We start from the raw sequence: 22708 nt of genomic DNA, 5'->3' as shown, positions 1-22708 counted from the left end.
GATTTCTAAGGGATATTTTGTTGTTGATTTTTAGGTACTTTATTAAATTATTTATAAACCAGATATCTGCACTGCAAAGCTTCTGGGAGACTTATGTACCACATTCAAGCAACTCAGTGGGCAATTAAGTTCTTTCTTCTCTTCTGCATCTGTTCAGAGCAAAAATACTTTTGGGGATCTGCACTGTCAGACCATGGATAATGGGACCGAAGGACAATACAGACCACGTACTTTGCCCACCTACTCAATTGCCTTTGATCTAAAAGCCAAACCAAGGTCTTATAGTGTTTTATACGGTGGTATAAACATGGTGGCATTTATTATCAATGATTTTGTGGGTAAAGATGGAGAAAATGCTGTTCTTTTGATTGTAATTCTCTAGTCTATAAACTAAACTATAAGTTTTGCTTATTTCATGGTCAAATGCAGACTGTACTTGTTGAAAAGAACAGATATAATAACAAAGATATAAATGTCTATATTTAAATGAAGGCTTTTTCTTTCCTCCCCACATTCATCATATTTCTAAATGCCTTGTTCTTTGTAGGAATTGAATTGTCACAATTACATAAGGAAGCTCTTAGATGACAAAATGGATAAAAATATAACCACCAATATTTGATCCATAACAACTATGTCTTTAAACTCATTGCGGGAAGCACTCAGTGCAAATTAAAAAAATCAAGTTTGAAATGCAGACAGCAATTTCTAACATGTTAACTGGGTTGCTGGGAAATATCCAGAAAGGAAGTTGCTAACTGAATTCTGAATACTTTGTGATTTTAAGTAATAATTAACTGAAAATTTGGAGACATAAATTTGAAAGACCAATTTAATGTATGGTCAACACTGCAGATGAGTATCATGATTTTCAGTACATACAAGAATGCAACAGCCAGTATTAGGAAAAGACAACTTATCACCATGCTGTAGAAAAGTGCATGCTCAAAATCTCTATATATTTAGGCTGTGTTTCAAAGGCTACCTGCAACATAAAATAATGGAAGACATCCTCTATAAATACAGTTTTAGCCAATATTGCAATGTTAGTTTCTGTTTAGGGAAAAAACCAAAAATCCCTGTGCTACACTTACAAATATTGTGCAAAGAGAAAAAATACTAGGTATTCAAAATCCAAGTTCAAATTTTAGGATTCCGTTTAAGATATAAACTACTTTAAACAGTCTAACACTTCTAGAAATATAATTGAACTCGCAATGTCTTCTATAGTTTCTTTGCATCTAGTACAAATAATTGAATCTAGTATAAAGGCAGTGATGCTATCCACCTAAAATTCATTAATTTTGCATCAGAATGTGGAAGGAAAATAAAGATAATTGGCATTAAAAACAGATTTATTCATGCAATGTGAATGTTTAGCATAGAAAGTGAAATTATTTCTCTTATTACCTTAACAATATCTCCCTCATGCAGCTGAAAGCTCCTGGCTCTAAGATGGATACCTTTTCCAGCCTCAGTTTCAATTTTATAGATACATTCATGGTTGTTGTCATAATTAGATGGAAAATTTGGAGACAACAATGTTCCTTCATTTCCAGAGACAGTTGCTCCGCATTCAGCTAAAGAAAATAGACACATTAAAACAAAAGTGAATTATCCAATTCAAGAAAATATGGGTTATTAGCAATAATATTTAGATTCTATGCAATCTCTAACAGGCTATCTAGGAAAAGTATATTTCTATTAGATTTCATCTGTAGGAACAACTCCTAGAAACCCTATCAAAGTTGCCATCTCCTGCTTTTCACTGTCTCTGTTTATTACGTGCTCTTATGTGCTTTTACCTCCAACTTATTCCCTGGTCCTCCCGTCAGACTAACCAATAATGCAGGTTAGCCTGGATACCATAAAAATAGAATGTTTTATTGAAATATAGTTGTTGTGGTAACATTTCAAATAAACACACTATTGATTTTACTTCTGTATTCAGCTTTATAAATAAGTATTTTAAAAAGCAGTCAATAAGCTGCAGAAAAAAAAAATTCTGGTACTAAATCAAGAGCATTCAAACATGTTTTTCTCTACCTGGAATAAAATGAAAAAATAAAAAAGAAACCAACATTTATTGACATCAGTCAGAGCCAAGGAGACAGATCTTTTCCTTTCTGGGTAAAAAGTAGGTGAGTCTTTTTCACAGCCATCTGTAGTAAGCACCTATTGACACTTTCATTAGACATTACTTGTTGTAGCTCCCGAGTAAAGAAAATAATAAAGAGTAGGAGGAGTGTTATGTTCCAGACCATGGACTCAGTTTGATTTCTGAATAAAGACTAATAAAATTATTCCAAATATGCAACGTAAATTCCATCACACAAATGAAAACATCCAAACAGAAAGCAAATAATATTGGTGTACTTTTCAAACAGATATATAAAACACTTAAAAATTACCTAAAAACACCTTATAAGAGCCCACAGTAACATTAACATACCAACCATTAATCTTCAGCTTTTTTTCAGGTGCATGAGATTGATATTTATATCTAATTTTTCAGTCTAGGGATAAAATATACTGTGGTTTTTTTGACCCAAACATCATTAGATGTTTTGACCTCATTCAGAGTTTCATAAAAATGTAACAGTTAAAATAATAACAAATTAAAAGATAGTAATTATAAATCAACATATACACCCTATCAAAGAACTGATAGGTTTAGAAAAAAAATCTGTGTTTTTTCTAAAAATGTTTAATAGATTTTCGTGGTTCTTAGGACATTAAAACATCTATTTGAGGAAGTGGGAAGGGTATTCAGTTTTAGGTATAACTCAATATAGTTTAACAAGTATATGTGTAAAGAATAATTTTTAAAATATAGTATAAAGATAATTCAGCAAATAGAAAAGAATTGATTTCAACATATTTAAGAAGAAATGTATGTTTTATACTTGCAAATAAGCAGTCTAAACATTTTGTATTTACTTTTCTGAGAACTTCACAGATATCAAATTTATGTGCCTCTTGCCTTGAAAAGTATAAAACAAGTGTATTTTTTACTTCCTCCTTACAATAAAACTGAAGAAAAAAGGGAGTAAGAAGGAGAAGGAGAGGGAAGCAGGGATGGATGGAGGGAAGGGGGCAGGAGAGATGTAAGAATGGAAAAGGGGAAGAAAGGAAGGGGGAATGAGGCAGTTACAATCTTACACAGATCCTTATTTCTACTCTTCATTTGGGATCTCCTTAGGCAAAATAGAAAGGAAATAACCAATAAACTGGATCTTTGATCTAGCACGTTAAGTTATAGTTCATTTGCTATTTTAAAGTAGAGCTTTATAATCTTCCCTTCCTTAGCTTAGGTTTTGAGCTACATTATATTTAACAGGCAGAAGGGTGTTGGGGAATAAGAACCCCTGCCACCAAACTTCAGACAGATGAACTCTTTCTTTGTTGGGGAATGTAGGATGCATAAGGTATTCCTAACATGTTTAAAGTCACCTTACATTGTCTAAATGTTTCAAAGAACTGTAGTAGACTGAGAAACTAGATTTTTATTTTGATACTTTTTGGTAAAGCATGCCAAGTATGTGATACCTATTACATATGGCTACATATACAGGTCTCTCTGTACCTATCAGTGTGTACATATCCATATGTAGCTATTTGTGTCTTGGATTTTAGGAAGAAGGTGGAACTGATTAAATTTATAAAATGTAATTCACAGCAATGCCAATATAATTGCCACATTAATGTAAAACATTTACAACACCAGTACTCTACACAAGCCATCTGCAAACAAGTGTTTGCCCAGGTAAAGACGCATACAAAAAAACAATGGTGCCTTAGGCTGCATCATTATCTTATTATCTACCTCTTTTAAAGAACTAGAAATACACAAGTACAATGCTGAAGAAGAGAAAAAAATATGGAAGCAAAGGGCTTTTCCTTATTATCTACCTCTTTTAAAGAACTAGAAATAAAGTACAATGCTGAAAAAGAGAAAAAAATATGGAAGCAAAGGGCTTTTTCTTACTTAATGTTCATGCAATATTCTACATTTTGTTTCAGTGAGTGAATGTAAACCACTAAGACATATGCAGTAATAGAGGAAGTGTACAACGAGCTTTCCAAAATCTAGAACTGGCCACATCTCTTGATCCAAGAAGTCTGTGTTCCAAGGTTCAAAGCCATGGTAATTTAAATCTGTGAATAAAAGTACTGACATATAAGATCAGGGATAATAAGAGTTGCAAACTAAAGTTAAAATATTACTACCCTTCTAAAGTATACTACTTTCTGCAAGAAGCAGATGTGTTCTAACAAGAGCAATTATTTACTAAACTTCAATTACATGGCAAAATTCTGTGAACTTAAGTTGGCACTCACATACCTCCAACCCATGTTACAAAACCATATTCTGTTTTCAGTGAATGTTACCCCTTTTCAAATCCCTGGCAAATATCTGACAGCTATGCAGTTTCATCAGGCCCCATCATTCCCTTCATTATCATGACAAAGGCTTGTTCATGTCATCTGGCCAGTCAAGTTTCCTACCTCGTCTTCTGTCAGTCAGTAATCGCCAATACAGATCCCAGAAAGAGGCTTCCAAAGGAAATTAAGCCCTTCTTTGTAACTTCCCTTCCTCAGTTTATACGAAACATATCACAGCTCAGGTTAAGGTTTTCTAGCTGTATTTTGGTAATGTTAGGATATCAAGTCAAGGACATGTTTAATTAGCTCCCCCAATGTCTTGACCTGGAGATTTAGGTGACTTTTTTTCAAAGAAATGTTGTCCCCATCCATAGAAAAATTCCTTTCTCTCCACACTGTTGGAGTTTTTTAGTGTGCTAATGAGTGAAATCTCCGCCATTTGTGACCAATGACCAGATACATAGACCTTATGTCCTAAGGACTTCAACTGAGTATTTTTCTAACTGTTCCTGCACACTGAAGTCCAGAACTGCATGACCACGCTTCCCGTAGTTATGAACTAGAAACTCAAAAGAGCAGCCATGAAATGCAATACTGAGTCTGGTCTTGGCAGCAGGTTATGCAAAGGCATCTCTCCCCTTCAAGGCCCTAATATTATACTGAGTGGTATGGGAAAAGCCATGGTTTTTCTTTAAAAATATTTACACTAGCTGATACTGCTGCTACTTTTTAATATAGTAATTAACACAAGAAGCCAGGATGTGTGACACCTAAATTCAATTCACTTTGCTTGTGGGAATTTGAACATGCATCTCCTATGACTTCTGCCTTACACAGAGAGATTAGAAAATCAGTCACAAAGTGAAAAAATGTTGACTAACCTCTTTAGCACAGTGGGTAGGGCATTATATAAGGGAAAAGGAATACTTCTTCGAAGAAACTCGTACATCAAACAGTTGAGAAATAAAATTCTGAAATAACTCATGAATCAACATTCACTGTTACCATGTGAGCACCAAACTACTACACTGGAAAAATATATTCATGTTCACTTCCATTTTCTTCACCTGCAATTAATCTTTAATTCTTTATGCAAAATGAAACAAGAGCCTTTGGCCATATTGGCACGATGATTCTGCTAGCAAGCATCAGATAAAATTTAAAATTCTTTTCCAGAAGCAAAAAGAAATGAAGACACATCTCATATTCTTGATGAGAGATCAAGGCATGGCAGTTTTGTGTAAAGAACAGATATGCCTTGTCCACTTATGTTAACTGAAAAGTAAAACACTGTCAGTCTTGAAAGCACATGGGTTGTAAGAGTAACTACTGATTTTAGTATCTCAAGCAGAAAAATACTATTGTATTATCTTGAAAGAGCTCTCTAGTTCTGGACTACAGAGGCCACTTCCTTGCTTCAATGCCTTCCAGATACCTTCTCAGTTCCAGAGACCTGCTCTCATCTTGACAGCATGAACTGCCTCCCCAACCCAGAGAGATGAAAGAGAAAATATTTCTCACTCCCCCACATGAGAAAAACATCTAATATTTTGGGATAAGAAAACAAAGAATGCTTAGTAACAAGAGAACAAAGACCACTTGGTTAAGAAGATCAAGGACTATTCAGTCAAGGCAGGAGAGATGTAACAAAATTTCTAAAATGTAACAGGTAGCAGAACCACAGTAGCTCGCAGAAAAAATTGTTATACAAGCACTTGTTTTAAGGAAAAAAAGCTGATGTGAATATTAGGAATGTGATCACTTACGTTACTGGTTAGCAGGCACATGACAGTTATACTATTGGCTGTCCAGGTGCGTGTTATTCTAATCTGATAGTGAAAATATTATAAAACCTATATACACTTTTAATAAATGTTTCTGCATGTTTCATACATCACATTGTATCTGATTGTAATTTCATTTATTAACTATAAGTCACTAAATATTACCCATATGCACGCTTTCTTCGATAAAATCAACTATATCTGTATTAGTATCTACAAGTCTTAAGTTATGCAAACATTGACAGGCATGGAATTTGCCAGGAGAAATAATCTTCCGATCTTAAAGTAATTACTGTTGATATTCTGTCTCCATATTTTGATCCACAACCTTGTGTTGGAAATATCAGGGTGAATTTAGGTGAGCAGGTAAATTATAACATACCCATTGAACATGCTCTATGTAAAGAGCATTTTCAGGACTAGCTCCTCAAGCTGTAGACTTTAAAGAAAATTAATATATTTCTAAATGCTCTCTGTGTGGTTATGTGATATGCTTAGATTAGTATAATGTAAGTATGACTTAAGGACTTTAAATCTGCATATGATATAATACCTAAAAATTGCTATAAAAAATGTAGCACGAAATACATATTATGATGTAATAGAGATCCCTTCTCTATGTTGCATATCTCCCTTTCCTTTGTTTCTTTATCAATCTATTTCACTTTTCAAGATACAAAATACATTGATTCAAAGTTCTAGGTTTTTTACTATCAATATGGTCAGTGACACCTAAACCCACTCTGTAGATTAAGCAATTAAGAACCAGTTCTAACTTCATTTATTTCAACTTATCAATGTATTTAAAATATATTCTATTACCAAGAAAAAAACGTGTAATCCAAAATATTTTTCAGCAGAGAATATGTAAAACCTATGCTAAGAGAAAAAAAAAAAAAAATTGAAAAAAAAACCCCAAAAAACAGTGAGCCAGAAAACCATGAAAGCAAAAGAAAAAAAAAGGATAGTTCATTAGGGGTCATAAGAAATGACAAAAAGCTTCCATTTTCAAGGGTAGGAGGGACTTCTTTTTCTTCTGTGAAGGATATAGGGGAGTTGTTTCAGCTTGTACACAATTGTTTTGAGTCTGAGGGAGAAAGAGAGAAGGAAGGAAGAAAGGAGGCAGGCAAGCACATTCTTGGAGAAATTACATGAAATAGCACCTACTGTGTTCTAACAAGATCTATAAAATTAAGAGGTTGTTTTCATATTAAAACACATTAAATCACTTGTTACATAGCTTAAACTAGCACAATTAAACAATTTTTTTTCTGTTAGTATCAGCTGCTTACAAGGATCCAATTTAGATTCTTCACTTCCCAAATCTGCCAAACTATGGAAGTCGGCTAAAACACAGCATTCAAAAGACAAGGTCCTTCAACACATCTCCTTTATAAAGAAAAAAATCTACATGGTACTGCCTCTGTGTTTCAAAAGTTGGAAAACAGACAAAAGCAGATTAATCTAGTTCTCTATTATAACTTTTGTTTAAAAACACTTGTGTGCTTTTTAAAGTTAGTTTTATTTATTTATTACAAAATCAAAAGTATCCACCTTAGAATTCAAAAGGTATACTCATATTGACTGTATGTCACCTGTTTTCACACATAAAATATTTTAAAAGAGGACCTAATTTCACTACAGTTAATTAATTTTGCTACAGTTTCCAAGTTGTCTGTTGTAACCTTGGTAAGAACTGCAGCAGACTGAAAAAAGCTGCTTTATCAAACTGTTCTTTTATTCTGTTTCAGTGAGAGTAATCTGTCTGGAGATACTTGACCCCATTCTTTTTTCTTTTGCTTAATAAAGTCACTTAAATTCTATCTAAATAAGTACCTTTTTTCTTTCTTTCATTGTCTCACTTGAAATTGGATAAAAGGAAACTGCAGAGGGCAGATCTTTTGAATATCAACAAACAGTTACTGAATACAAATACAAACTCTATAAAACAAACAAAATTCAGGGATTTTTGAATTGCTTTGAAATACAGTTCATGTAAAATGTAACAATAACTTTGTTTAATGGAAAAGTTTACTTTATTATTTTTTCTTCCATACATCTCGCTAAAAGGTTTGACAGGATTTTAAGCAGATCTCCAAAGCAGAGATCAAATAAAAGTAGTATGTTGTCAGTTTAAAGGCTTCTCTGCTGCAAAGCACTCTACTGAGTGCAGAATACCCTTGTCGTATTTATAAAATTGTGCAGCAGTTCATAAAGTATGAGAAGAAACTGAGCTCAGATATTCTTTATGTTTTGTTGGACAATATTGTTATCCAGTAGGATGGCTATGCAACATTGATACAAGAGCAAAGGGGATCACAGATGAAGCATAATTTGCTCTGTCTTCTCATAATAGCAAAGACTTAGGGTTCCCCCACAGTCAATGAGGGATCTCTAAAGCTGAGCATATGACTTCTGCAGGGACGACACAATACATGACTGGATTCAAGCATGGATTCATGTACAAACTCTAATACAGGAAGCTTCCAGTTAACAGGAATGCTGCATCAAACTGAGGTTCATGTGGAGTTTCCACAGCAACTGTCTGCATGGTGTCTTGAGCCTGTATTGCCAGCAGTCCTTCATCTCCAATTCTGCAGCCTGCCCTCCACCTGAGGGTGCACCTGTAACCTTTCATCTACACGCTGCCAGGTGGCTGCAGCATTACCTTCACTTTGGCTTCACAAATGGTACTGTGCTCACCTGGCACTACTGAATTCAGAAACAGTGTTATGCTGGGTTTCTCCTAAAAAGTGATTGCCATTGATTTTTAAATCACACTGTTCTCATCCCACTTCTCACTCTTTTGCTCTGTAGTTTTAGCCTGTAAATCTACACTAAGATCACATCACTCTGGATCTGGAAGTATTTAGCCTGTAACTTCATACTGGAATAGAATATTGTAGATAACAAGCAGTTTATAGTTATTCTAATGCACAATAAGTATTACACAATAAAATACATGCACAAATATATCACGTTAAATACTATTTAGTCTGCAGCACTCGCACTTGTTCCATTTGGTGTAAACAGCATCATAAACTACTAATGAGGATCTTGAGAAGGTCTGCATGAAAAATATAACTGTACCAGGGAGAAAGCAAGAAGTTGTTGGCTTTTTTTCTCATTACTATTATCATCATTATTGTCACCACTACCTTTACCAGGGAAAATTTTTTGTCTGAGGATTCTTTCCTTCCTCTTACCAGTTGGTGCCTGAGGATTGGCATTCCCTGGTTTTTTTCTCTCTCTCTTTTCTACTCTTTGTTTGCTTCTCTAACATAGATTTCAAGTAAAGTTAGGTCATCAGCTGTGGACTGCACTACTAAAGCATGTTCATGTCAGCCTCTCTTAATATTCTTTAAGTAACACCCATATGATGGCGGTGAGGTTAGAATACCTCACTGAAAACCCTACTGAAATGCTGTGGTGAAAACAAACCTCTTATTCTGTATTTTTTGTACCATTTGAATGCACAGAATAATGGAGCAGGAAAGGAAGGCCTAACAGGAGGCAAAACATTTTCTGTGGTTTGCTTAATTAGTTCTCAATCCATATGCCACTGACATAAGGCACTACTCACATTCTCAAAACAAATCCTATGATGTTAATTGGCCTCAGGGGATTATTGGCACAAACCAAGGTAAGGACATTTTTTCGTATTTATATTCTTTTGAGATTTTTATCTACTCTTTCTAGTATCATCTGATAATAAGCTTTGGACATTATTTGTCTTAGAAAGAAACAACTCTTATCAGACATAACCTTAAACCATAGAAAGAAGGCAAAAGGGTGACTTGAGGCAATCTTTATTCCTTCTAACTATAGGTGACTAATATTTCACACCAGGCCTCAGATAAAAGTGATTAAGGTCTTATAAAAATCACTCCTTCTCACTCGGAAAATAAAATCAAAGTGGCCATTGTGTACCAACTGAAATCTGTAGTGATTCCCGAATATTAAAGTTTCAGTTTTCAGATAGAGACAACTCAAACCTAACACTAACCTAAACACTAACTCAAACAAATCTTCAGTATTAAGTCAAAAACATGAAACTAAAAGAAGGGGTTAAATAACACAACCTTTTGATTGTATTTATAAAAATGCAATATTGTAAGATAAAGAAACAGAAATTATCAAAAACTTATCAAATAACTTTATTAAATACATTGTATAAAACAATGTATAGAAAACAGCCTTAACAATAGACTTAACTTTAGTAGACTTAACAATTTAAATGTGACAGCTTTTAAATAAAGAATACCGAAATACAGTGGATCTGGAATGCATGAACATCCTTATTTCTGTCTGAATATTCAGAGACACAACTACTGATGTTATATAAGATTTGTTGCTCATGACCAGCTCTTAAATGAGAGCTCTCTCTGCCTAAACACCAGCTATAAATGAACAGTGATTTTGACTTCTTAAAGGTGAATTCAAATCCAAATTTTATGCTACAGACTTTAAAGAAAAAAATGAATGCCAGATCTCAAGGGTCTCACAGAATCTCCAATGCTATTCAGGCTAACAGCTTTCCCACTTACGTTTCAATCTCACTGGAAATTAACTCAGTGCTACAACATGACAGAGTATATTAATTACAATTGATGACTTTGCAATGAATACTAACTAAACTATTAAAAAGAAACAGCTTATTAAATGGTGTCAACAATTTATTGTAACACACTACCAATTAGTCAAGTAGTATTTAATATAACAACTAAATATGATAAATTAATTTGATATTAATTTGAATACCAGTGAGCAATACCTTGGTGAAGATTTTACTCAAATACTGTATTAATGTACTATTAAAAATCAATTGCCATATAAAATTTAATATAGGAGCAACACCACTCAAATATGGAATGAATATATATAGGAGTGATTTCTTTTCAGCTTTACAATTTAAGTTTTTTACAGCTTGATTTAGGAATATTCCATACAGTTGAAATAACTCATGTGGGACAGGAAATAATACAGGTTAAAACCCAAACCAAATACAAAAGCCCCAGCACTCAAAACTAAGTTTATTCCTTGATATGTTATGTTTGAACTCTGTTCAATCCTTACCATGAAAGGCTGGTGTGAACTGAATATAGTATAGACTGTATAGTGCAGAAATAACATTTTCATTATATGTCATACATAGGTAAAATTATACAGTTTCTTAAAGAGATAGTGAGAAGGGAAAGTGCAGACAAGCAGAGAGAAGCAGCTTACAAATCAAATAATATAATCATTAAGACAATCACATAAAAGAGAGTTTGAGAATGAATTCAAATGTTTATTCCCTCTTATGAGAGAATGGAATGTTAAGGGTTAATAACTCAAACAATTGTCCATTTGCAAGAGCAGCTGGGTGCTTTGCTGAGGCCAGGTTTGCATCCCCCCAAATGAAGGAGAGGAGGAGAGGTTTTGGATGTGTGGTGGTGAAACCTCTGATATGCATAAGAACAGCCCAGCTGCAGAGGGGGTGAACACCCATCACCAGAGGATGACCACTACACACTGACCTTTGCTTAGCAAAAAGCTGAGCTTTGAGCCAGATAAAGGAACAGGCAACTGGCTCAGATGCAAAACTTAATTCCCAGGGAAGTTATCCGGACGTTCCCACATAGGCCTGAAGGTATTCATCCCTTCTAATAAGACATAACTACTTACACTATGCTGAGAAACATGGTTATGTCTCAGAAAGTGTTATAAATGTCATAAACTATCAAAGATCCATGGAACTTTATGTAAGGACTTTCCCCACCCTCAACAGATCAAGACCACAACCATCACTTCAAGCAACGGACATCTAAATGACAACAGTTTCATTGCTAGATCCTCGTGCTGTAATATCTCTCCTCTCCACCATCAACTTTTATCCTTTCTTCCTCTTTTTTCTTTTCCTTCTATATTTTCTTAAAATATGTTTTTACATTTCCATAGATTATATAAAAAAGGCCACATACTTTCTTTCCATTGTAACTAAATTGTTCTAAAATAAACATGCCACACACACATATATAAATATATATATGTATAATAAATTTATACATTCTGGTAATTCAGTGTCATTTCACTCTAATCCTGAGAATTCTTGTTGTTTCTCTCACACACCACCCAGAGTGAATCAAACTACCTTCCCCTAAAACCACTGTCTAGACCAGAGCATTGCATAATTGTTACATCAGACAGGATCCCTTGGATGTGGTGGAGTGATCAGTGTGGTCTAAAGCTGTTTAGGGTTTTCTGGTGTGACCTGGACCTGCTGCAAGGTATTCTGTGGGAGAAAGACAAGTTGACTCTCAGAGAGGGTTGTGAGGAGAAGGACATTGACTCTCAGTGGGTTACTGAAGGGTGTAACTACCAAGAGCAAGTCAAATGGTGACTGTCTGCTTGTTATGAAATTATAATGATATTTTTTTTTCCGTCGGTATGACCTGGGTACATCAGACCTGCTGAAAGGTTTTCTGGTGGAACCTCGGCCTTTTGAAAGGTTTTACCTGGGAGAAAGCCAAGCCAACCCTCAGAGAGGGCTAATGGGGAGAAAGACATTAACTTTCTGCAGGTTAATGACAGATTCAAAAGGAATGACCACCCAAGATGAGTCAAATGGAGATTGTACCCTCCTGATGGAATTAAAGTCTTTTGAAAAGACAAGGCTCCTACATCTGAGCTCAGTACTTTGCAACTCACTGTAAAGGGATCTCCACTAGGGTTTTCACTCCTTGCCTTCAGTAATCAGTCAATCTTTGTCAAGTGGGAAGAAAAGAATTATATGTCCCCTGTCTTTCAGAATTTCATCAGTTTTATCACAGTGCACCATATAAAGGAGTACCAAAACTAAAAGGCTCATTCCTCACCTTTTTAGGGGATTGCTGCAAATTATAAAGTCACATTTCAAAAAGTAATAAGGAGATGATTTAAGTGCAAACAGATGCATGCATTTGACGTTGCAGTCTAAACTCCCTTCTCTGCCTCAGCCCCTACTTCTTGGCCACCTATCTCTGGAGATGTTTGTACTCATAGATATCTTGTTTTGTTAAACATTTCTGCTTTTGCACATACCCTACTCCTCACCAAGTCTGAGAAGACACAGAATCCATTTGGATTTTTTTCCTTTATAAAGTAGATGTGTTGAAGGACCTTGTCTTTTGAATCCTGTGTTTTGGCAGACTTCCATAGTTTAGCAGATTTGGGAAGTGAAGAATCTCAGTTGGATCCCCGTAAGCAGCTGATATTTACAGAACAAATTTTGTTTACTACGTGCTAGTTTAAGCTATGTAACAAGTGATTTAATGTGTTTTAATATGAAAACAACCTCTTAATTTTATAGATCTTGTCAGAAAGAGTAGGTGCTATTTTGTGTTATTTCTCCAAGAATGTGTATCTCTTCTCTTCTCTTCTCTTCTCTTCTCTTCTCTTCTCTTCTCTCTTCTCCTCTCCCTCTTCCTTTCCTTTCCTTTCCTTTCCTTTCCTTTCCTTTCCTTTCCTTTCCTTTCCTTTCCTTTCCTTTCCTTTCCTTTCCTTTCCTTTCCTTTCCTTTCCTTTCCTTTCCTTTCCTTTCCTTTCCTTTCCTTTCCTTTCCTTTCCTTTCCTTTCCTTTCCTTTCCTTTCCTTTCCTTTCCTTTCCTTTCCTTTCCTTTCCTTTCCTTTCCTTTCCTTTCCTCTCCTCTTCTCCTCTCCCTCTTCCTTTCCTTTCCTTTCCTTTCCTTTCCTTTCCTTTCCTTTCCTTTCCTTTCCTTTCCTTTCCTTTCCTTTCCTTTCCTTTCCTTTCCTTTCCTTTCCTTTCCTTCCTCAGACTCAAAACAATTGTGTATAAGTTGAAACAACTCCTTTATATCCTTCCTAGAGGACAGAGAAGTCTCTCCTACCCTTGCAAATGGAAGTTTCTTGTAATTTCTTATGACCTCTAATAAACTTTTTTTCATTTTGCTTTCATGGTCTCCGGGTTCACCAGTTTGTTTGGTTTTTTTAGGAATGCCTCAACCTATGAGCCTTTCAATTCATTTTCTAAGTAACACAACTCCAACATAGAGTGCTAGAAAGCTCCTGAATAGTTTGACTTAAAGCAAACTCTAAAGTAAGTAAAGTATGTTTAAAAGCATAGTCTTGGTTTGTTAGATGAGATTTAGAAAATCTGCCTTAGTAACAATTTCCTGGAAAGAGCCTGTGGATCCTGTTTAAAAGGTTATTGATGACAATAAGATAACATCAAAAACCTGATTGTGACAGTCTCCTTTAGGTGGGCATTAGCTTCAGAATCAGGGACTTCAATAAGTTGTTCCACCTCATTTTTGGACTCCACTATTCACCAAGCTTCTGAGATGCACACAACTTTGCGGATACGCAGAGGTGCGTGACTGCTCCTAAGCTTTACTCTTGGATCTGTACTCTAGGGGGACTAACTCACTAAAAGCTGGGTTTTGTCCTCAGGAAAAAGTAGTCAACTGTGAATGAAACTATAATAGAACTGCGCAATTATAGGTAGAGATAAAAAGAGTTATTGCTGGCAGGAAAAAAGTGGTAAGACTATGTTTCCACACTCAGCCAGTTTTGTCTTCACAGTCATGAAATAAGTATAAAGGTATATACCTTTATACATTTGCAACTATGAAAAGCAAATGGCATAATGGGAATAAATTATATATGTAGAAGTAGTGTCAGCAACCCACCAAAACTGTAATTACTAATAAAATGTATGGTTTTGATTTTTTTTTTTCTGGAAAACACTGGAGTAATAATTAAATCCATAATAACAACAAAATAACAAATAATAACACAATAATAAACAAATGAAGGGGACAAAATCTGTTTTCTGTTTGCAAATCTCAACTAGACAAAAGATAATCAGGAGAAACTTGTCTGTACTCCAGTAGCTTGTTTTTCACCCACACACACAATACAAACCCAATAATTTTAAATGAAAAGTAAATTATCCAGAAGTAGATCTGAAAAATTAAACCACCACACACGTAAATTATCCAGAAGTAGATCTGAAAAATTAAATCATCACACATAGTCAAACAAACCAATTACAGTAGCATACCAGATGATAAGGTTAACATCCTTACAGGCTACAAGTTATTTCAGAACAGTAAAACCCCAGATATTTACATCAATACTCTCAAATCAAAAGATATGGGCTAGTGACATTTCTTTTCAAGATATGCATGCTTATCTTCCAGGTAGCCATGTGTCAGTATTACTAGAAATATATTTTTCTCTTGACATTATCTATAGACATGTGCTCATTAATTAATTCTGTGCATCACACAAAAGAGAAAATTAGCAGAGTTCCCCTCCCCTCATTCCTCTCAGTTACAGTAAATTTTGAGGAGAGGGGTAAAAAAGAACACTATGAGTGTACATTGAGACGACATATCTCAAAGAACATCTATATACAGATAGACAGACTTTTTTCATTCAAATTACTGTCTGTGTCCTTTATACTGTGGAAAACTGCAAAAAAAGCCTAACTGCAGCATAGGTGCTGGAGTGAGTCACCAGTTCAGTAAAAATAGTGTGATAGTTCTCCCAAATGCAGTTACTGAGTCTGGAAAGATGGGAACCAGTACTCTTGTGTAAAAAAGAGAGTAGAATGTCATAGCATGGAGAGAAGGCCACTGAAAATTATGATAATGTTGTTCATACAGGACTCAAGAGTCTTAAATTAATAGCAGCATCATGATGTTAGGCTAACAAGACCTCCCAAGCTCTGCTTTTCCCTTACCTGGAAAATAACTCTTCAAAGAAGAAGAAATGGTGGAAAGTCACAAATAGTTCTCTGATCAGGAAAATTGCACATCGTGTTTGAGATAATCCTAGAGGAAGGACTTGAAATTTTTTACTGGGATGGAGAAGGGCAAGACCTTAGGAAACCCTATTGGATTGTTGGTTTTTTCAACAGCAGATGAAACTGAATACAACTTCTGTGATACAAATCAGTATGCGCTTGTGTGAATGTTTAGCTTAAAAACTAAATGCAATTAAATTTGAAGGGTTTTCATCCTGAATCTGATTAAAAGAAGCATGAAAGAATGCATTACGATGTGTCATAGAAGGACTGAAAAATCCTTGTTGATGTGTATATATCATGTATGAGAGTTTGGTCACTGTAGAAATCACAATTAGGGAGTAATAATCAAGAGGCTACTGAACACAGTAATGTTCCTATGAACTTGTGCCACTGAATTGAGACTAGATTTAATTCTGAATGTACATTCCAAATCCAGCAGATTTCAGGACAAGCAGTTGCTTTTCACTCTTCTGAGAAAGAAGTCTTTGTGTGAACTTTTCAGAGTAAGAGGATATCTTCACCCCTAATGTCTTAGGTGCCGTGGAAACAAGAAAAGGGATCTCTGTAAACCCTCTTAAGTGTTAAGAAAATAATCACTTATGAAAGCAGCTGTGCAGGGCACTGAGTATGTCTTTCCCCCTCAGTTTCAGCCAGCTGCCTAGCAAAGTTTCTTTCCTTGCATTTGTCTTAGCTGCATTATAGATATTTTTTTAGTTTGCTACACTAAAAGAGATGAAATGAAGACATAGGTTGAGTTAAAAGAGTTATTTAGATTATCTTATTTTAGAGAAGTGCCACTTGTCTTTGTATGTTTTATAAAAAGTTTTACTAATCAGTTAGAAAGTGGGGTCTCATACATGGATTTAGTGACAGAAGTGTCTCAGGGCCAGTTGACAAATTTATTCAAAACTGAACATAAGAACAAAAAGGAAATGCTAAGCTCTCTGTAAATAAATTCCATTTCAACATGAATGACAGACATATCACATATACATAAGATTAGATGTGTATCACTAAATTATGCTTGGGAGAACATACAGGCATATCTGTGTCTGGCACTGTAAGTGGTTTAAATTCACAGCTAATTCAATGGCCAATACTTCATTAAGCTAATTATTGATACTTTGGTAGTAATCTTTGCAACTTTTCAATGTGTCATTCACAATATCAGGATAACTAAGTGAGCATTTTCAAGATATTGGGTATGAATCTCTTATTACTGTAGATACTGTAGGAAAGACTTTCTAAAAGTTAACACAATTTACAAAAACATACATGACCATCACATAGAATGTCTCTTTTCTTCAGCGCAGAGATGACTAAAATCTTATGATATTTAAAATAAACTAAACATGTTTGAGTGGAACACCAAGAAGCCCTCTAGAAAGAGAGAAACCCCAAACAAAACAAATATATGAGCAAACAACCCAAACCAAGAAAATATGCCAGTGCTGAAAATAGACTAAGACTTAAATCTAGAATTTCCAAATAAATGGCAAACTCCATATTATGTTGGTTTCTCTCCCATCTGTAACATCCTTTCATTATGGTATAAATAAAACCATTTTAAAACAAAATTTGAGATACTTTGTTTTTCTATGTATCTTACATGCATATACAATGCAGATGACTTTTTTAGACATAGAGATCCTTTATGTTTTTCTATGTATCTTACATGCATATACAATGCAGATGACTTTTTTAGATATAGAGATCCATCTTTTTAAAACAAATAAAAGAAGCTGAAGCTGAGTTACTCCCTTTATGAAATAATATTTTATTTAAAACAAGAACCCTCTTAAGGAAATCCATTTAGAGGTGTATGGAAGTATTTGACTTTTCAGAATCATTATGTCAGTAGCAGCTGGTGAGATCCACTTGGCATGGTGGAGATAAAACCATCTCACAAATACAGCAACTGCACAAATTTCATAAAATACAGTCCCAGAACTTTTCCAGGAAAAGAACTGTTCACTCAGTTTGAGTTCATAGTTACTGATGTTTAACAACAGCACACTAATTTTAAAAAATAAAGTTTAAAAATGCTGTGAAGCAGTTTATAAACGGTAAAAAATCCCAAAAGTTTAGAATTACAAGAATAACAACACAATATGAAAAAAAGATCCTTAAAACCAGCTGCAGGGCTCTAAAGTAGGTTATTTTCACCTAAAAGCTCTAAACATTGTTTCTCTACCCCAGAAGACAAAGTATGAAATTTATACCTTAACTGTGCCAAACATAAAGTTTAATAATTACTTCTACATTTTACCTCACATGACATTTTGATCTTATTTGCTAGCACGATTCTAATTATTCCTCCATGTTTTTTGTTCTCTAAATAAAAGAGACATGCATTACTTAATCTTGCACTGACTTTAAAGTTTTTACAGCTTGGGGATCAACTGTTTCAACCCAAGCACTTTGCTCCCTGCCCAGTATTCTGACACATGCCATGTGCTTTAACAACTTGATGAATGAAATGAAAGCATGTGACCACCTACCCACACACCTTGGCAGAGGTGCACTCCATACACGCCGACCACCTCCCAGGCAGGTGAGTTTGTTAGCACCTTCCAGGCGATATCCAGGAAAACAAGAAAAGATCAAGGAATCTCCAACACCAAAATGAAAACCAATTCGCCTACTGAAGGCAGGAACACCAGGGTCATCACATGGCTCCAGATCATATTCTGCAGACAATAAAACATAATATAGTATTATCTGGACAAGTTGTCCACATGGAAAAAACCAAACTTATCAAATTGCCTGCATTGTATGAGCATGGAACATCTGGAAAACATGTATTTCAGAGTTGTGTTCTCTACTAAAACCCAGTACTGTTTCTATAAGTCTATTATGCCTATATATACAGTAATTATGTATCTAATGTCCCACACAAACTACATCTATTTTCTTAATTTCAAGAGCTGTAATCAGCTTGTTCTGTAAGTGGTTTACTATAATTTTGTTTAATTACTTCCTTTGTATATAATTCCTGTTTCTTTTCATCTGAACTCCCAAACAGCTTTAGAAGTGAGACTTGTAGTTAAAATAAATCATTATGTAATGAAGAAAATCTAATTAAAAAATCAAACAAAAGGTTTGGTGAATGAAAGACATATGAACAAATTTTCAAAAAGTGTGCTTTTATAACTACACATCAGGAATAATTCAGGAGGAGTCAGAATAAACTAATGGGTAAAAAATCAGGGCTGTTACATAGGAAGCAAATCAAACTCAGAAAATATCTGAACCATCCATTTCCCCATCTCCAAAGAGTATGCTCTGGAAGTATCACCTTTTGTTTGTCATGTTTTCTCATACAATTTTTCCTTAGATAAAGGACCCAACCCGCGACAATCCATTAGCAACTACTTCAAGAAAAGATGTTGAAAGAGATCAACTTAACATCTAATGGAAAAAGTTTGATTTTATATTCTTCAGAATATGATCCAAAAGACCAAAGAGATCACTTCTAGTAACAGATAAGAAAAAACATTTTCAAGAACATTTACCTTGGAGGTCAGAGGAAAGTAGGGTCAAATCTACTTAAACAGCTGATATGTGGAATAAAATAAATAAATAAATCATTTGCTTTAGTAACTGTCTTGTAGGAAAGTTCTGAATATTAACGGGAATCTATAAACCACACCAGTTTCTGCTGGCAAAGGTTTTAAGTTTAGAAAACATATGATCTACTACCTCTGCTCAGTACTACAGAGGCTAAGCTAAACATGGAGATACACCGTAGTACACTTTTAGGTACATGACAATTTTCATGACAAATTTCTATGTTAAATGACATTCAAAACAGGTTAAGGCCATCTCACTAAACACTTCTTACTAAGAAGAAATATATTCTGATTGTGCGAAAATACAGAAACAGAATCACCTATTTGTTTCATGAAGTTAATGTACCTCATAATATTTCTCAAAATGTGTATTTAATATAAATGATGACATATGCTGGCTCTGTATGTTGTAGCAGTAGTAGATAGGACATAAACCTTCAATTGTGTTCCAAAAGTTCTGTAATCCATATCTTTTGTTACTGCACAATTCTCCCCCCTGCATCCACAATATTTTGTGTGTTTTTCTACGACTTGCTTAGTGCTCTACCCTTTTGACTTAGTGATAAACAAACTATCAGAGATATAATTTAGTATTTTTATTTACATTTTAAACTTGCAAAACTGCTGACCTCTGATTTGGTGAGTCCAAAGTATCCAGAATGAATGTATTTTAGCATTTCATAGGAGTAAATCCATCAGTATTGCGCTACTCAGTGAGGTAGTTCTTTTCCTTTTTAAAATAAGCAAGCTAAATGGGATGCATTACTCATAAATAGCATGGTCATCTGTAAGCATTTCCAAATCTCAATAAAACTTATTGACTTTCAGTTCCTGAAAAATTATGTGGGAGAGTTGGATGTGAGTTCCTTATGTACTCCTTCCATAGAATATCCATGTGCATGTGCATTTCAACTTGCACTTGATTCATTTATATGTGTCATGGCACAAGTGGAAGCTTCAGACAAGCCCTGCCTTAGTCTTGGCCACAGAACTTGTCAACTTGTCAACATCTTAAATGTAAGGACTTATTCTGGTCCACAAGTTCTAATGATGGAGAATCAGATCTATTTATAAAAATTAATTATTTATTAAACAGAGATAACAGACCAAAGACCCTAATCAGAATTACTACACAGTATAAAACTAAAGAACTACTAGTAGATTACAGGCTAACATAAAACAATGCACTATTTCAAGGTACCTATAAGTAAAGCTAGCAAAAGAAATAGTATTGCAACTTACCACCAAAATGACATTAATGTACACAGATTTCTTCACTTAGCCCCTGGGGAGCTACTATAAAGTAGGTGTCCCTACTCATGGGAGAAACTCCACACATTTCCAGGATCATGTACAGAGGATTTCTGCTTTGTGAGTTTGGTGTGGCTTTTCTAGTTTGTAAGTGAGGTGTCTGTGAGTGAGAAATGCAGCTTGTCTTCCACATCTCACTTCAACAGGAAGATGTTTATTGGCAAGTGGGAGATGCCAGACCACTGGCCATTTTGGCCATGTTGCCAAGACAGCTCGTCCTGTTTGAGCTATTTGACCAATTAACAGCAACAGATGATCTCTTGTTGGGGAGTGAGATGCCCTGCTACAATATGCAAATCTGTAATTCTACTTCCTAGTAATGGAGATAGGCAAAGAAAATTATTGAGAAATGTATATTAGATGTCATCTAGTTTTAGAAGACTGTAAATAAGAAGCAGTAACTTAAATGTTTCAAGTATCTTAAAGAGATAATTTATAGAAATACATCAATAGCTAATAAGTGTTTTAATTTATCTTTATATACACGTTTTCTATTTCAAAATCAGTCTTCAATTTAGACTCCTTTGTGAATCTGAGTTAGTATATCACTGCTTTTTAAAAGTTTCTATAGTTGGTTTAGTAAAACAGTACCAGTTAGTTCCTTTCTTCTGAAGCAGTACCTTCTATCTTTGTAATTTTTTCCCCCCAATTTTCCTCCAAACCTCTTTTTCAACAATCTTGATGTTTCTGTGAGGACATGGAAAACTTCTTAAAACACTCAAATCACCAACATTCTTCTCAATTCTCTTGGCCACCTTTATAAACCTTAACCGGTTTTCTATGATAGAGACTATACAATTTCTATTAACTTTTTTTTTTAGTGGTGTTTCAAAATGTTTCTGTTATCTACAAGTGAAATATCATCTGGAACTTTTTTCAGGATATTTAGCAGAATGGAATTCATTACCTGAAAATGTTATGTTGAAACCTTCATAAGAAATTGAAAAATCAGATATAAATCGAAGCTGTGCAGTAAAATTTCCAAAGAGGCCGGCTTTAATTGTAGGGGGTAAGACTGAGCCAGTCAATCTGGCTACTGGTTCTGTGAAGCTCCCATCTTCAGTGATGAGCAAATAGTCATGAGAGCTCTCAAGGTGAAAGGTATGAAAAACCAGCTGTACACCTTTAAAAGAATTAAAAAGGGAGGAAAGAAAAGCATTTAATAGGAAGTTTTTCTATTCCTTCATATGTAGGTGACACAGAAAGCAGTTCTTATGTTATATGGGAACATTTTGAGAAAAAGTTAGAATCAAAACCTGAAATTCTGAAAATAAAGTTTGCAGAAAGCACTTGAGCTCAGCTGAGTAATATGTGCAATGTGGATGCTGGTTTAGCTCACTTCAAATCAATATTTCCCATAACAGAATCAATGGCATCCAGCGCTATTTGTATACAGCACTCTGAAAATCCAGATTTGTATTATTTAGATGTTATTCAAGTTCCTGTATGTCTCTTTTACTTATATTATCTACCTTGATTTCATTGTTAACTAGGAGACATACTTTAATACTTGGCTGAAATTTTGTATTTGTGTTTTATTTTTGCCTTTCTTCCAACACAATTCTGGTTTTTTTTAAACTTCAGGGAAGTGCCCATATACAAGGACAAAGTTTTATGTACAGTCTTGCATAAATATAGATTAATATTTTCTGGGACTGATCCTTTACTGACATCATGACTGTTTTTTCATTTACCAGCTTCCAGTCCAGTAATGAATTAAATTTTGACTTACAATTCAGTCTTCAAATACAATACATTTAAATACAATAAATACAACAAATTTATAAATTTACTGTGGGGAACAACATTCTTCTTAGAATGGTTTCTGATATATTTTACATTTAAAATGCCTTATGAGTTTT

General features: G+C 34.6%; 1 protein-coding gene across 1 annotated transcript in view; it reads right to left on the bottom strand.

Annotated features, from left to right (window-relative positions):
• CSMD1 (CUB and Sushi multiple domains 1) overlaps nt 1-22708 on the bottom strand; it is a 1107925-nt gene that overhangs the window by 216013 nt on the left and 869204 nt on the right. The window contains exons 20-22 of the mRNA XM_017739215.1: nt 21754-21969; nt 18465-18653; nt 1411-1580 (exon numbers count right to left, since the gene is read on the bottom strand). Coding sequence (XP_017594704.1) covers nt 1411-1580; nt 18465-18653; nt 21754-21969 — 575 coding nt within the window. The remainder of the gene's footprint in view (nt 1-1410; nt 1581-18464; nt 18654-21753; nt 21970-22708) is intronic.

Source organism: Corvus brachyrhynchos, unplaced genomic scaffold (genome assembly GCF_000691975.1).
Source record: "Corvus brachyrhynchos isolate BGI_N302 unplaced genomic scaffold, ASM69197v1 scaffold136, whole genome shotgun sequence".
NCBI lineage: Eukaryota > Metazoa > Chordata > Aves > Passeriformes > Corvidae > Corvus > Corvus brachyrhynchos.
The sequence above is the reverse complement of the archived record's forward strand: the minus strand, read 5'-3'. Positions and strand labels throughout refer to the sequence as shown.